The 17,514-nt window shown below is 37.4% G+C and overlaps 1 protein-coding gene across 2 annotated transcripts in view; it reads right to left on the bottom strand.

The window, feature by feature from the left end:
• Sytl5 (synaptotagmin like 5) overlaps positions 1–17,514 on the bottom strand; it is a 140,563-nt gene that overhangs the window by 42,485 nt on the left and 80,564 nt on the right. For both annotated transcript variants that reach the window (XM_090326972.1, XM_090326973.1), the window contains exons 5-7: positions 16,041–16,143; positions 10,293–10,427; positions 905–1,046 (exon numbers count right to left, since the gene is read on the bottom strand). In XM_090326972.1, coding sequence (XP_090183098.1) covers positions 905–1,046; positions 10,293–10,427; positions 16,041–16,143 — 380 coding nt within the window. The remainder of the gene's footprint in view (positions 1–904; positions 1,047–10,292; positions 10,428–16,040; positions 16,144–17,514) is intronic.

Raw genomic sequence — 17,514 nt, 5'->3', positions numbered from 1 at the left:
ACATTTTTCATCATCCTCTCCTCTCCTATCCATCCTTTCTCTCGTCAAATGTCTCAAGCTTCCTAGTTCCTAAATATAGATCCTAGCAACATATACTGACTTTATTGCCCAATAAAATAATCTGAAAATAAACTATACATTTGTGGGTGGGGAGGGAAGAAAAATTTGGGAGAAAGCAAAGAAAGGATTGACATTTATACACAATGGAATTCTATGCTGCTGTCGGAAAGAGCGACATCTCCCCATTTGTAAGGAAATGGAAAGACATAGAAAAAATCATATTAAGTGAAGTAAGCCAGACTAGAACATAGGCTCAATGGTTTCCCTCATTTGTCATAATCAGCAGAAACCTTGGGCTCTCCTAGCAGAGATTTACAATAGAATAAAACCTAGATACAACATAAGGCCATATAGAATGATGCTAAATGAAAGGACCTCCAGGATATAGTAACAAAAGCCATATAATGAGTGATTGTTATTTTTAATGTATTATGTTATCTCTCATCACTTTTGCTGTCCCTTGGTTATCTCATGTTGTTACAGTATTTCACCTTTTTATCTGATATATTGTATATATGTGTATTTGGTTATTTGAAGCTGGATAGGGAAGGGAGGAAAACAAGATGGGGGTGGGTGTGGGGGGAGAGAAATGAGGACCAAGACATGAGAAAGGGTATCAATGTATGTGAAGTAATGCACCTTCTATCTGGTGAATATAATGTAACCCTTCTATTAATGACAATAAAATATGTGTTAAAAAAAAAGAAAAACAAGGAAAGGAAAAAAATTGAACCGCATAAACCGTACACTGTGAAATACACTGAACTCAAACAGAGTGTTGGTTAAAGGATAAGGTAAGGTATGTTACAGAGGCTGGCTGCTTTCTTTACATCTGAGGACTTACTCTACTGCTGACTGAAGATGTGCTGCGTGTACTTGGGGCTGGTGACCTCTGAGTGACCAGGACTATATCATTGCTCCGGAAGCTTTTTGGGGTCCCAGGTCCAGTCTCCTGATCAATGAAATCCGATGAACCAGTGCTTCCCCTATAGGATAAAGAACACACATTCACACTTCAATATGGAAGCAGAGTGACAACTAAAGACACAGGCAGAGAAATTCTGACTTGAGCATGATGAAGACAAGTGAATAACACTAAGTTCATGAGGGTCACTCTGGAACTACTCAAAAATGATCATGTCATCCTCCTCAAAGACCTTCAGGGCTCATTAAGGTTTGGCACCATTTGCAAGACTCTATAGTAGTTGGTTCTAAACTTCACCCTACCTTTCCAACTTTCTTTCCTAATCCTCAACACATACTCTCAGCCATTCCATGGTCCTCCTTATTCTCTCAATGCACTTAATCCACTTCCTCTTGCCAACTTCTACTCTGCCCAGTTCTCATTTGCTAACAGTCTTGCCAAGCTATTCGGTACTTGACTACAGAATATCTTGTTTGGTGTCCTCGTGTATAGTCCTTAGTGTCTTTCAACTGTGAACTGCTTGGGAACAGACTGTGTCATATTGACCACTATATCTCTAATATATTCCTCAAGAAGTCACTTAGAATATGTTTAATCAAAGATTGGAAATTACCTTTCATTCCTTTGTTGTTTTAGTATCTGAATCATAGTGCATATTTAATAAATGTGCTGTGAAAATAATGACATTTGGTGAATTGGCTTGAATCACTTTCATATTTGTTAAAAGGATTCATTTCTATTTAATAATGAAAGAAGGAAAAGAGCAATTCTTGCCTTTCAAGTGATCACAATTTTCTCAGTAGGTAGAACTTCCTAAGTAAATGTAAAATTTCAACAAATTGGAATTTAAGAGAAGTGTTTGTCACACCATGTTGTTACATAGAATGTGACAGAGTCAGAATAAACCAGACTTGCCTATCCACCCAAACCCTGTGACCATTGTAGTTTTCCACACTGCTCATTCATTATTTCCTTAAGATCAAGTCCTTTTAAACAGGAATTTATCAGAATGAGTTATCAAGAAGAAGATAACCAAAGGAGCAGAGAGCTAGGAATATATTTCTCAGGATTTGCGTAAGAAAATTTTGTATTAAGGCCATATAGGATGAGGTTAAATGAAAGGACCTTCAGGATATAGAAATAAGAGCCATATAATGTGTGATTGTTGTGCTTAATGTACTATGTTACTTCTCATCTCTTTTGTTGTCCCTTAGTTATTTCACATTGTTACAGTATCTTACCTTGTTATCTGGTGTATACACTTATTTGTTTATTTGAAATAGGATAGGGAAGGGGAAAACAAGATGAGGGGAGGGGTGGAGGAGGAAACTGGGGACAAAAATATGAGAAGGGGTAGCAATGATTAAGTAATGCATCTTCTGTCTGGCGAATATAATGTGACCCTTGTATTAATTACAATAAAATATAAAAAATAAAAATAAACATAAAAAAGAGAATTTTATATTTTTTGTCTGGGCAGCATGCTTATGGTGGTCTCTGGCCTTCTCTTTATAGGGATGGCTCTCCAAATTATGAACTCAATTCAGGAGGTACTTGTAATTTTATTTGTTGATTCTGACAGCAGAATACACTTTTTTGATTAAAGAAATTAATATAACTTAGAATTCTAAATCCCTCCTATTAAATGCTACATTTCAACATTGGAAAACAATTAAGGATTATTTTTTGAAGACAAAGTCTATCTCTGTAGCTCAGGCTAGCCTAGAATTTGTAATCCTCCTACCTCTGCCACCATAGTAGCTGGGTACTTAGTTACACAAGTTCACACATTTCCAAGTGTTTGTGTTCACTGCAGTGTTTTACTTAGAAGGAGCTTAGAGATCTGCTTGGTGATATTGTGCTGTGACCATACATTCTCTACTCTCAGAACAGTAGTCTTCCCAAATATCTCTCGTGGAGGTGCTGGTGGCTCATGTCTGTATTCTTATTACTCAGAAGGCCCAGATTCAGAAGACCACTGTTCAAAGCCAGACCAGGAAGAAACGTTCATTAGATCTTACCTCCAAAAATAACCAGCAAAAAGCAAGGATGGCTCAAGTGGTAGAATGCAGGATAAGCAAGAAAATTAAGCAAGTGCAAGGCTTTGAGTTCAAGTATTGTAAAAACAAAAGAAAGAAAAACAGAACAGAGCTCTCTTCATTGTTTGAAGCTAAAAAAAAAACCAAACTAATAGTCTCCACTAAAAGTAGAAATGTTAGGGGTAAATTTTATAGAAAGGAAACAAAAGTCAAAAACAAAGGGATTCAGAAAACAGTTTTTTCTTATGTCAGGCTAAAGGCTTCCCAGATCTGTGTGGTTTTGACAAAGTTCCTACCATGAAATAGCCTTATTGAAACCCAGTGCCCTACTTATATAGAAGCTCTGGTAAAAAGTAATTAATTGTGGTGATAAGTTCAAGAAACTATCCTGCAATAAGGAAATAATGCTTATGATCCTAAGTCAAAGTCAGCTACTGGAAAATATTGCTGCGGGCAGCATTATCTCAAAGATGACACACACTTTCACATTTGTCCCTGACATTTAGTGTGAGCTCTTCAAAAAATATTTTCCTTTCAGTTGATTAGACTAAGAACACATTTAGTCTAATGAGGCAGAGCACCATAAATATTTGGGTGTCACCTCTTTTAGATGTTATGTAAAATATGATATATAATACGTGAAGCTCTGCCACTTACATAGGAAGCTGAAACAAAAGCTTTCCCAATTTTAAATAACAGTAGAGATGTTTAGGGATAATTAAGAAAAAGCTATTTTTATTCAAATATCACGTTGCTGCAATTTAAATAAAAAGTGTTAGAAATCAGTTCCAATAAACCTACAAGCTAAAGTGTGGTTGAGGAAAACTGGCAAAATGGAGATATATTTACGTCATACTAATAGGACCTAAGAGTAGGGATATGTCATTGTCTGGGACACTTGGCTATTCTAGGTTACTGAAAAACATACTTTCAAGTTTAGTTAATTAGTAAATATATCTCATTACTTTAGCTCATGAAATATACTTTCCAAAGCCTTCTGTTTGTTGTCTCTAATCCCATGGTAGCCCCAAATCTCAATGATTCCTTCCAAGATCTATCTATTTCTGGATAGAGGATCCAAGGATAGGGGCAGGGTAGAGAATATAATTTAATGAGTTGTTTTTCTGGTTTATACAGTGATCTCCTAGGAGTCATAGCAAGGCAATAATTTTCCAGGATCCAGCATTTCCAAAGTGGCTGAGAGTTTTGAGCCTGTGCTGCCAGTTAAACGAGCACTCCCAGAAGGCAATATTAGCCTGGGAAATACTAACACCCATGAAGACCAACACAGATAACATTATAGTCTAATGGGGATTCTATTTCTTTTGAGGCATATGAACTTTCCTAACTTTAGTTATTTGTACTCTAATATTAGTAGGTAGAAAAGAATGTCAGATAAGCTTGTTAAATAGGAAAGAAATAGCAAAGTTGGCAAAGAAAAAGAGAAATGTGGAATTAGCTCTAATTCCCAGTATTTGGTGATTCCAAGATGCTTTGTTCACTGCCTTATGTGAGCTCAGTGGCTCTCAATCTTGGCTGCGCATTAGACACACATACAAAGCTGTTAAAAATCCCCATAGCCAGACTATACTCTTCACTAATCACACTGAACTGTGAGCATGGGAACTAGGCATCAGCACGTTTTAATACTGGCCAGGTCATTCCAATATGTACCCAAGGCTGGAAAACACTGGATTAACGGCTACAAGTTCATTGATTTCAGACATCTGTTCACCGGCACTGTCCCTTTCCTTTGTACCATGATGTTTTTCATTTGGCCTAGTGCTCACATGAAGATGGCTGAACTATTCTCAGGGTTCACACAGTGATAAATAGAAAGATACTATCTTGTATAAGGAGTAAATATATTGTACTGTTAGCAAACTATGGATTATGAAATGCATTGGGCCCACCATATATTTTTGTATAGCCAGTAAGCTAAAAGTAGTTTTCGATTTTTTTTGGAGGTGGGGTGTCATGCAACTTAAACTCTGGGCCTGGGTGCTGTCCCTGAGCTCTTCAGTTCAAGGCTACCTACCGTCCTAACCCTGGAGCCACAGCCCCACTTCTTGTTTTCTAGTGATTAATTGGAGATAAGTGTCTCACTGTCTTTTGTGCCTGAGCTGCCTTTAAACAATGGTTCTCAGATCTCAGCCTCCTGAGTAGCTAGGATTACAGGTATAAGCCACTGCACCTGGCTTTAATTTTTTTAATAATTGAAAAAAGAATAATGTTTTGCAACATTTGAACATTATATGGAATCAAAATGTCAATGTATAGAAATAAAAAAAAATTGGAACATAGGAATGCCCACTGATTTATGTATTCTTCCAATTTTCTTTTCTAATGGGACAATAGAGACAGAGAACTTATAACTTTTTTTCTCTTTTTGCCAGTCCTGCTGCTTGAACTCCCTGAGCTTTTTCTTTTTCTTTTCTTTTCTCAAGACTAGCATTCTACACTTGAGCCACAGCACTATTTTTGGCTTTTTCTGTGTATGTGGTACCAAGAAATCCAATTTGGGGCTTTATGCATGCTAGACAACTGCACTCTACTAACAGGCCATGCTCTCATCCCCATGTGATCAATTTTTAAAGTCTGGTAATGAGTTTTCTATGAGCATTACAATGCTTTAACTATTAAACAAGACAAAACAATGTTAACTTTGAGGATCTGGTCCTAAATTGAAGTTCGAATATCCCCACTTTGTTCTTTTCCCATGGCCACTGAGAGGATATTGTAAAGATGGCAGTGGGAATTGAATTCAGGACAAAATGAACTGTACTTTTCATGAAAACAAAACACCCCCCCACAGATACATCATTTATTGGTGAAATGGGTTTAATAACTCACTTTCCACAAACAATGTATATGAGCAAAGGTATAAAATACCACATTTTCAGGAGATAATGACAGCTCTGCATGTCTTCTAAGGTGTCCTTTTCAAACTTTGGCTATGGAGATGGAGGCCTACAAATGATTTGGATTTTGTTTTATCTTTCACTCATATTGTAGAGTAGTTAGATAAAACACAGAACTCTTTTTTAAATGTGAATTTTAGATAATAATTTTTAAGAATTAGGATATTCCATATACAGGGGCTGGGCACTCTCCTTGGGCTTTCTCAAGGCTATTGCTCTACAACTTGAGTCACTGCATCACTTTTGGCTTTTTATGTGGTGCCAAGGAATAGAATCCAGGGCTTCATGCATGGTAGGCAAGCACTCTACCACTAAGTCACACTCCCAGCCCATATACAGACTTTAAAAGCTGTATATTTCAGGTTTAAATTTACTTGGGGATTCTGTATCTTTGCTTATTAAGTTTGGAAATCCTACCTGATGGTGTCCGTAGTCAATGTCTGTGTGAGCTAAGGATGCAATGGCCTAGTTCCTCCTGATGGACAAAGCTCAAGGACATTGTTCAAGCTCCAGGGTTCCTATGAGTTTAGGCAGGATCCTTAGATTCAGTTCGCACTTGAGATACCACTTTTACTTAGACCTTTCTACCAATTGTAGGTCCTTTTACTGATTTCTCTTGAAGTGATTCGTTAATAAATGTTTTGTCTTTGAATCTTTGCTGATAAAGAGCTCACAAATCATAACACAACAACTATTCAGCACAACTTAGAAGGGTTTCAGAATCACTCCCTTGAATAGCATTCTGTTTATTAACCACAGTTTACATTTATAATCTTAAAAAAAAAACCTCTCCTTCAGTCTCATTTTTCTAGTTCCTAGCAACTAGTGACTGAATAGCCATTTGCCACACACTTCTCAGAACTAAGAGACTGCTAAAGCTTCCCTAACCCTGCTTTCAAATTACTGAAAAGAGATGAATTACTTAGACATATAACAAATCATCATTTCCATTCTGATGTGAATTTTAAGAAGAAATGTCTAAGCCGAGTTGCTCTAGAAAAAACCAGTAAAACATGAAGATATATGAACTGTGGAGGAAAAGGAAAAATAATTGCTGAGCTGGGCCAGGTAACAGATCAGAGAGGATGCTATCACTATCTCTTGAGACAAAAGGAGTTAAGAAAAGGTAGGGGTATATTTAAATGGCTCATGCCTGTAATCCTACCTACATAGAAGGCTGGAACCTGAAGGTAGAGGTTCAAATCCAGCCTAGGCAGGAAAGTCCATGAGATTCATATCCAATTAGGCATCAAAAAAGCCAGAAGTACAAATAGTTCAAATGGTAGAACAGTAGCCTTGAGCACAAAAGCTCTGGGACAGCACCCAGGACTAGCAAAAGAAGGAGGAGGAGGAAGAGGAGGAGGAGGAGGAGGAGGAGGAGGAGGAGGAGGAGGAGGAGGAGGAGGAGGAGGAAGATAAGCATAGGCCCTGAGTTCAAGTCACAAGACTTGCACCAAAAAGAAAAAGAATAAGAGAAATGACAAGCAACTTCCTGCCCCAACTTTCTAAGGAATCATTTTGGACTAATGGAACACATCTCATTGTAGCAGTCCATTAATGAGTCATCATTGTGATATTAAATACATGTCTCAGGAAAGGGACATTTTGCTCTACTTATCTCCTGCTCTACTTACCTTTACTCTGTGTCTCAATAGGAAAACACTTTCCTTGACAGGCTAAAGCCAAGGCAAACCTAATTACTATGTTCTGATTAGTTGTAACACATTTCAGGGATTCACTTCAAATAATAAACTTTCTCCCAGTTTATAATAAGAACAAGAAATCTCTGTGTCAAAACCTCTGTGTTTGGTGAAACTATATACACATATGAATTTACAGCTTTCAGGTTATTTAACTATAGCAAGCAGTAAATAAGACACAAGGAGTACATTCAAGCAGATAGATTCTAAAATAACTATAAGTACCTTGAGGCTGGGAATATGTGTCTCATTCTTACTGAGGAACAGTTAGACAAATAACTTAAAGGGTATGAGTTAATTTTTTGTTTAATAGGCTTGGAGTCTTTTTTAATAACAAATAATTCTATTTCCACTTTTCTACACTGTCCCTCTTAAATGCCAGCCAAGATGGGTCAGAGTCCTCAAGAGCAACACAAACTGTGCTGTGCAGCACTTCTAAATAATTTTTATCACTGTTATCTTAGAATAAGGAGTTGAACAATAAAAAATAAGATTTTTATAGAAAAAGTTCTAGGATACAGCATAGAAGGGAAGCTAACCAAGGTTATTTCAAGGGCAGACAACCGTTGTATACTTTTTTATCATAAAATCTTTATCAGTAGTTTTGGAATTTGGGGAAATATGCAGTACATTCCTTGATAGTGGATAATAGCTGATTTCTTTTTTTGTTTCTTTATAATCTTTTTTCTGCATAGTTTTACAAAAAGTAATAGTAATCTGCAGGAGTGATACAAACAAAACAAAGTAGTTATGGATAGTCACCATGGAAGAAAATAACTTAGTAGTTAAAATAGTAGACCTTCTGGGGAAGTGTTCTGGTCATTACTCTAAAATACATTATAATGTATAAATTCAATCTCCAGCACCACGGGGGGAAAACGGATTAGAAAGATCACAAGATTCCAAGGAGAATTAAATTCTGCTTCCAGAACTTAAGAAAAAAGGAGAAAAAAGAAAACAAGCTGCAGTTTTGCTGCAGCTCTAAACAAACAAAGGACTTAACATTTGGACACATCAATAAACCATGAGGGTAGATCTTTTATGCCTCATCACTAGTGTGGATACATGAATCATGAAAATAAGCCTTGATTTTATGAAAATGGAATCTGATTGGAAGAGATATCTCTTGTAGGAGAGTCTTACTTTTCCCTCTGAGAATCAGCTAGAGGAGGTAGAAGTAGAAGGAAGTGGAATTCATGGAAAAATCCTGTTACAACACAAGTGATGCAATGAATAATGTTTTAGAAAGCTGCAAAAATGAATATGAACCCTGCAGGTTTACTTTTCAGATGCTGAAAGAGAGAAAGATCATATTCATAGACATGCATATATCATTAAATGAATATTCATAGATATGTATATATACAAACACATACAGAAAGGTAGGAGAGGGAAAGAGAATATGGAGGGTTAGCAGTATAAAAATACCTTGTGCCTATGTATAAAGAATAGGGTGACAAATGGGATACAGAAAGGAAGATCACAAGATACACCTATGACTGGGAGTTTGGCCTAGTGGTAGAGTGCTTGCCTACCATGCATGAAGCCCTAGGTTTGATTCCTCAGTACCACATACACAGAAAAAAAACTGGAGGTGGTGCTGTGGCTCAAGTGGTAGAGTGCTTGCCTTGAGAAAGTTTAAGGACAGTTCCCAGGCAAAAAAAATACAACCATATTCATAATACCATGGTAAAAACCCTTGGTACAATTAATATACACTAAAAATAAATGATTGAGATGAAAGTAAAATATGCTGTGTTGTAGAAGGGCAAGTAACAGCTGTAAGAAGAAGGGCTCAGACCTATAATCCTAACTACTATGGAGGTTGTGATCTAAGGATTATGGTTCAAAGCCAGTTTAGGCAGCAAAGTTTGTGAGACTCATATGTCTAATTAACCTCCAAAAACCTTGGGGTAGAGCTGTGGGTAGAGTGGTAGAGCACTAGCCTTGAGCAAAAGAGCTCAGGGACAGTGCCCAGGACTCACGTTCAAGCCTCAGGATTGTTATAAAAAATAGAACAACGAAAACTGTTGAAATTATTCTAAGATTGGGTAATATGGGCCAGGAGTTTGGCGTAGTGGTAGAGTGCTTGCCTAGCATGCATAAATACCAGGGTTTGATTCCTCGGTACCTCATACATAGAAAAAGCCAGAAGTGGTGCTGTGGCTCAAGTGATAGAGAACTAGCCATGAGAAAGTTCAAGCCCAGGACTAGCAAACAACAATAACAACAATGGTAGATGGTAAAAGGAGAAGTGATGGAGGGGATGTTTGATTAGGGTATATTGCACTCATATATGGAAGTGCACATGAAATCTCCTTTGCACAATGAATACATGTGAATAAAATACTCTATATCCTTAATAACATAAGAAATCAATGAAGGAACATATTTGACCATTGAATGACATCCCTTAGTCCCCAAACATAAATTTGCATCCCTGCAGGTGACATAATAGTTCCAACAGATATAATCCAGAAGGAAGGAAAGAGCTTTCCATTTCAAATAAAAATATCTTCCTGCCTTACTGTGTTATGTGTTAGATCTCCAAGCAGCAATTCTTCATAGACAGTTAGAAGTCCTACTTAAGACATTTACCACGCTAATCCTCAGGCTGATCCCATTGTCTATTTTGTGTTTCTCTTACCTGTCTGAACCAGGGGCTGACTTTAAACCCCGAAAATTTTGGCTGTCTAAATCCAAGCTGTAGCTCCGCCCACTTTCAGTTTTTGGAGTTATGATTTCTCCTCTGGTTGCAGATCGGAACTTGCTAAGAAGAAATCTGAAAACATATTAATATTTAGAGGTAAGATGCAAAGAAAGCATGTAAATAGCATTTTAAGAACACAATTCTAGAGCTGGACACTAGTGACCCATGCCTATAATCCTAGCTACTTGGGAGGCTGAGATCTGAGAACTGAGGTTAAAAGCCAGCTGGAGCAGGAAAATCTCTAATCTCCAATCAACCACAAAACAAAGCCAGAAGTAGAACTGTGGATCAAGTAATATAGCACCAGGAAGAAAACTAAGGAATAGCATCCAGGCACTGAGTTCAAGCTCTAGTACTAACACACACACACACACACACACACACACACACACACACACACACCACAATTTGAAACTACTACAAGATGAAGTAGGAGAAATATTAGAACTTATCAGCATAGGTGAGAGTGTTCACATGAGAGTCCCAGGGGCAAGCAAGTAGTAGAGAGACTTGACAAGTGGGATTATATCAAATTAAAATTTATGAGCAGCAAAAGACATAGTTACTAAACTAGAAAGACAGATAACAGACTAGGAGAAGATCTTTCTCAGTTATACATGTGACAAGGGCCTAATATCCTTAAAATATACAAGGAACTCCAGAAACTACCCCTACCACTGAATAACCAGATCAGTAAATGGGTAAAGAAGTAGAGACCTTTCAGAAGAAAAAAGATCAATAAACATATGAGGAACTGTTCCACATCCCTATCTATAAAGGAAATTCAAATCAAATCAACACTGAGATTCCATCTCAACCCAGTTAGACTAGCCAACATTGGGAATTGGAACAACAAAAATGCTGGAGGGGATGTGGTGGAAAAAGAACCCTCTTACTGTTGGTAGGAATGTAAATTAGTACAACTCTGGAAGGCAGTTTGGAGATTCCTCAAAAAACTAAACATAGAACTACTCTATGACTCAGCCATACCACTCTTGAGCGTCTAACCAGAGCATTACAAGTCAGGATACAATAAAGACACTGGCATATTCAACTTTATTGCTACAGTATTGACAATACCCAAGTTATGGAAACAGGCCAGATGCCTTACAATGGATGAGTGGATTAAGAAAATGTGGCATATATACACAATGGAATTTTACTCATCTATTACACATAATATTATGTCACTTGCAGGGAAATGAATGACCTTGAACAAATTATATTAAGTAGGCCAGGCTCAGAGAGACAAACAGCACATGTTTTAGCTTACAAAATTGATCCAAGGTGCAACAATGCATCATAACTTATACAAGGAAAAATGCAACTGCACACAAACTGAGTAGATGACGGTATACTTAGGGTAGAAATCCAAAAGCTTAATTCCTCTGAACATGAACAACTAATATACTGTTTATCAAACTGCAAGAAGTGGAAACACGTTTTCGGGGTGGACAAAAGAAAGGAGGAAGAATAAGCAGATATAGTCATTATGTTCAAAGTGTTTTATGTGAACATTGAATTATGCAACTTGAGGCTAAGGATGGGAGGGGAAAATGGAGAGAACCAAGTAAAGGTTGTCATGACCAAGAAATATTATAATTTTTGGAAGTATAATCCCTTTGTATTTAACAACAACAACAACAACAACAACAACAACAATAGCTTCTCACAATTTTGAATGACATTGTAGCTCACTGATAGCTTATTTAGCATTCACAAGGCCCTGGGTTTGATCCTTGTCACTGGAACGCAGTGAAAAAATTCACCTTCAAGTATTCTCAGGCATAAATGATTCTCCAACTCAGGAGCACTGGGACAGAAGAGTTCTGGGTAGTTCTCAGTACATGTCAAGGATAGTAATGAGGAAGGTTATAATATTTCCTAGGACTATGTAGATTTCTTGTAAGCCAGGTCTGTGTCCTCACTAAGCAAATACCACTTACTTTGGGTGGGTCTATTCACAGGGATGCTGTGAATAGGGAGCTTGCACTTGTTTGTTCAGAGAGGGAATGATGCTGTGGGATGAAATGAGGAGAAACTTGTTATACTGTAGCTCTATGAGAGCAATGGTTGGCTTTCTCATTTACTACCACATTTCCTGATCCTAGAATACCTGTCACATACCAGAACCCAGTTCATTCTTTAGAATGATAGACTGAACGTTTATGATGAAAATCACTTCTATATCTTCCATGACATGTCTCCCTGTGGTAATGAAGTTTAAATAGCACAGTGTTTTGTGTCAGATGAAATCTAATTGCATTCCCATCTCCTAAATTATTAGTGTGTTTTAACTGCTGCCGTTTTTGTTGTTGTTGTTGTTGTTGAGACAATGTCTCTTTATGTAGTCCAGGCTGGCTCAGAACTCTACAAAGAAACCTTGGTCTCAAGATAGTTGTGCACTAGTCTCCAAAGTGCTGGGATTATATGTCAGCACTACCACACCTATTTCATTATATTTATTTGGAACTTAAACAATGGTATATAATTTAAAACTACTTTAATATTTTTGTTACTATCTGTAAGTAGTTGTACAAAAGGATCTTGAAGAACAGCATCTAAGGAGCCTAAATTAAAAAATACTGAGTCCCTTAAACAAGGTTGTTTCCAAATTCAAATAATAATAAAGCCTCAAAGCTGCATTCTTTTGGGGATGGCACTGAAAGAGACCAGGCCATAATTTTCTAGACAATATATATATATGTATATATACATGTATATATGCTGGATTCCAAAGGTACTGGGAAAATCTTAATAGAATCTGTTCAGTTATATCTACTTCAAAGAACAATGTCATCGTCAAAGTGTTAGAAGCTTCATTCCACTGGAACATTACATTTTGGTTAAGAATGGCACTTAATATAATATTAGTCTGGGCTATTCTGAGAACCTTGCATCTATCTCCACTTAAGGTATTCCCTCGTCAGGGAGTCAGTTTTTCCCTTGGACATCTTGAATCCCATCAACCTCCTCATGCACCACTTACATTATGATGTCATTCTTGATGATTCCTCTCACCCCAAGAAGTTATCATTTAGCTATTCATTTAATATTTAGTTGTTTATTACCTTATGACATCTCTTGTGGTTAACACCCTACCATATTTACAGAAGTTTTCCACAGTTCACATTGCCATTTAATTTTCCTGCAATAATTTTATATGCAGTAACTTTTTAAGTATGAACTTCTCTCCCCTAACTATATCCCTGAAGACTGAAAACTATAAATGCCAGTTTTAGGTTCTAGGAGGGCTCTTCCCCATACTATGATAATTTGAATGGTTCAGAATTTGTATAATGCATTGTGTTTATTATTAGTCATTGTCTCTTAACTTCTCGTTTTCCATGGCTCAGTTACTTATTAAGCCACTACTTATCAGTCAGCTACTTATCAAGAGCCATGGATTAAAAAAAACAGAGTTGTGGGCCGGGAGTTTGGCTTAGTGGTTAAAGTGCTTGCCTAGCATGCATGAAGACCCGGGTTCGATTCCTCGGTACCATATACATAGAAAAAAGCCAGGAAGTGGTGCTGAGGCTCAAGTGGTAGAGCTCTAGCCTTGAGAAAGTCCAAGGACAGTGCTCAGGCCCTGAGCTCAAGCCCAGGACTGGCAAAAAAAAGAAAACAAAACAGAGTTGTTTAAAAGCCATCAATTGCATTGTAGTAGATGCTGAAAGGGAGAAATAAGATGATTGGGAAGGGGTGGGGGAAGGAAATGGGGACAAATACATGAGAAACATAATCAATGTGTGATAAGTAATGCACCTTCTACCCAGTGAATGTAAGTGTAACCCCCCTATACATTACCCTGACAATAAAAAAATAAAAAATTAGAGAAAATTTAAAAAAGTAAATGAGACACTCATCTAAACTGAAAGAGCTTACAATTAAATGTATATATTGGTTAGAGGGAGAAGGAAGTCAGGGTATAAAATGATGAGAGATGCACAGACACAAGATGGTACTGTGCGGATTCTGAGGAGAAATCAATGGATTTCAAGTGATAGGAAGATCAATATCTAGGATAAGATACTTGGGAGACTCTAAATCATCTCTGCTAATTAATGAAGAAGTAGTTAGTCATAAGAGCTTGAGTTACATGACATTTAGATTTCATTCCCACCCACAATTCAGGATTCTAAAAAAAAAATTCCAGACTTCTTTCAGAGCTTGGTTAAAGGAAAGGCTTTGTCAGAATTTCATGTAGGCTTCTGCTGAGAGAATGACACACTGCTTTGAAAAAAGCATAATATGAACTGGTACCTATTAGCATTCTCACTGCCTTGGCCACAAAATTGGCCAAATTGAAGAAGCAATTTGTCTTTTGGTCCCTATCTGCCTACAGTTCCCAGCATTCTTTCCATCTCAGTCTCCTGTATATAACCCTCCATTGCTATGTTTAGTACTTCATACATATATTTGCTTTCTGAATGAAGCTGAGTTGACAAATGTGATTGCTTTTCCTTAAGAAAATATGAATTTTAAATAGTGATATAATACTTAAGCTTAAGAGTGAATCAGTGTAGCCTGGTGCTAGTGGCTTATGCCTCTAATCATAGCTAATTCAGAGGCTGAGATTTAAGAATCAAGTTTGGGATGGGCACTGATTGTTCACACATGTAATCCTACTCGGAAGGATGAGATCCAAGAATTGCAATATGAAAGCAACTTATACAGAAAAGTCTGTGAGACCCTTGTCACCATTTAAAAAGTCTGAAAAAGCTGGAAGTACCACTGTGGCTCAAGTGATAGAGCGCTTGCCTTGACAAAAGAAGTTCAGAGACAGTGCCCAGGCAATGAGTTGAGGCCCTAGGTCTGGTGTACGCACATGAATATACACACACGGGCACACACACACACACACACACACACACACACACACACACACACACACAATCATGTTTAGAAAACATCCTTGGTAGCAAAGTCTGTGAGACTTTTATTTCCAAGTAACTACCAAAAAGTGGAAAGTGGAACCATGGTTCAATTAGTAGAGTACTAGCCTTACAGAAAAGCTAAGAGCACCCAGACCCTGATTTTAGGCCCCAGTACTAGTGCACACACACACACACACACACACACACACACACACACACACACACACACACACACGGACCCCCTCCTCCCCACAAACATGATTAGATGTTGTATTCCTTGAAGACTGAGAGCCATAAATTCCAGTTGGGATCAGTCCTGCAATATAATGTGTTTTTTTTTACTACTACTAATATTGTTATTATTATTATTATCAGGGTTTAAGCTCAGAATTTGGCTCTTAGCAAGCATTCTACCACTTAATAATCCATGCCTCCAATCTGGCATTTTGCTAATTAGAGATGAAGTCTCAAAAGACTTTTCTATTTAGGCTGGCTTTGAACCTTGAGCCTCCAGCTCATAACCTCCTGAATAGTTAGCATTATAGGCATGCCAAGAAATAATGGAAACCATTTGGTACCTGATCAGATGTCAAATGGAAGGAGAAATCTTATATGCCCAGGCCTTATTTGCCTAAGGTTTAAAGTAGTTAAAACATTTCCTGAGAAGAATGTTAATGTAGTATTACCTAGATTCAAGAACCACTTCTGGGTCACTGAAGTGACGCCAGACTTTAAATACTAAGGGATATTTATTTCAGAGGTTTCTGGAATAGAGATAAATAATTTCCCTGGATAAAATGTGTCTTACCCCTTTCTCTTTGGCCCATCATGGCTGGCCTTCTGTCCAATAGAAGATGAAGTGTCAGACTTTTCTGCATTCTGGCGAGCTTGCTCTTGGCTTTGTATTTCTTCTGATCCTCATTAAAATAGATGAAAAAATTACATACAAACCCGTCAGAAACAAAAGTAGTTTTCTATTTTGTCTTCAGTTTCCTGGCTTACTATGATAATTACCAATGATATTCCCATCACAACTATTTTCAATTTTTGAATGTTCTCTAAATAATTAAAGACCAAGAATACTGTAGCTTTCCAGGTAAAACTGAAATAGAGGAACAAATATATCATCCCTCTATACATACTCTGTGTTTTTGAGAACTCTAAATGTCTGAAGATTGAGATTAAACATAAAATTACTGTTCTTTTAATTTGGGTGTTTGAGACAACATTGTGAGCAATGTATCCCTGGGTGATACAAAAGTAATATACAAAACTAACATTGCTTTTGAATGTAAGATTCTTTTGCCTCAACCTCCTGGATGATAAGATTACAGATGTGCATCACTACATGAGGCATGGGATCATAGAAATGATATGCTGATTTCTGAGTACATAAACCAGAGTTCTTGGAATCCGTTCTAAGATTTTCAGATCTCCTTGCCAAACTCTGAGAAGCAAGGCCACTGATCTGTCTGTGAGAGACTAAATAGCAGGGCTGGGAATGTAGCCTAGTGGTAGAGTGCTTGCCTAGCATGCATGAAGCCCTGGGTTTGATTTCTCAGTACCACATATACAAAAAAAGCTAGAAGTGGCACTGTGTCTCAAAGGGTAGAGTGGTTTCATTGAGCAAAAGAAGCTAAGGGACAGTGCCTAGGTCCTGAGTTGAAGCCTCAGAACTGGCAAAAAGAAAAAGAAAAAGAAAAGATAAAAGATGAAATAGCCTAGGAATAAGACCAAATGATGTCTAAACTGTTTCACTAAACCCTGCATAATAAATTTACTCCCCATCACAAGTTTCATTCCACACTGACCAATTAAATTGCACTGTATATTCACTGAAAAGCACTCTGAAGATAGGCGCTGTGTTTGGTGCCAGTATAGTCCTTTAACGACCAATGCTATCCTATGCATTTTAGGTGATTTAGCATCTCAGATTCATTCCCACTAAATGCCATGGAATCAACCTAGTCATTGTGACAATGCTTTGAATTCCCCAGTACTCGTAGTTCACAGATAGGGATGCAGTGCACAATATCAATGCTTGGTTGAGAACCAAAGATAAGAAAAAGTGACACTTAAAATAAAATTTAAATAACACTTCTTGAAAACCCAAGAATTGCTTGTATGTTAATTGTACAAAGGGGGTTTAATTGTGATATCTCTGTATGTACATACAAGGTATCACCATCAAATTCACCCCTCTATCACTCTCCCTTATCCTGTTTCCCCTTCTTGAAAAAAGTTGTGTGTTTATTTTCAAATCAAAACTTATATACTTTCTA

This window comes from Megascapheus bottae, chromosome X, assembly GCF_031878675.1.
Source record: "Megascapheus bottae isolate mThoBot1 chromosome X, mThoBot2.hap1, whole genome shotgun sequence".
In the NCBI taxonomy this organism is placed as follows: Eukaryota; Metazoa; Chordata; class Mammalia; order Rodentia; family Geomyidae; genus Megascapheus; species Megascapheus bottae.
Note: the sequence above shows the minus strand (reverse complement) of the source record. Positions and strands in the feature narration are given on the sequence as shown.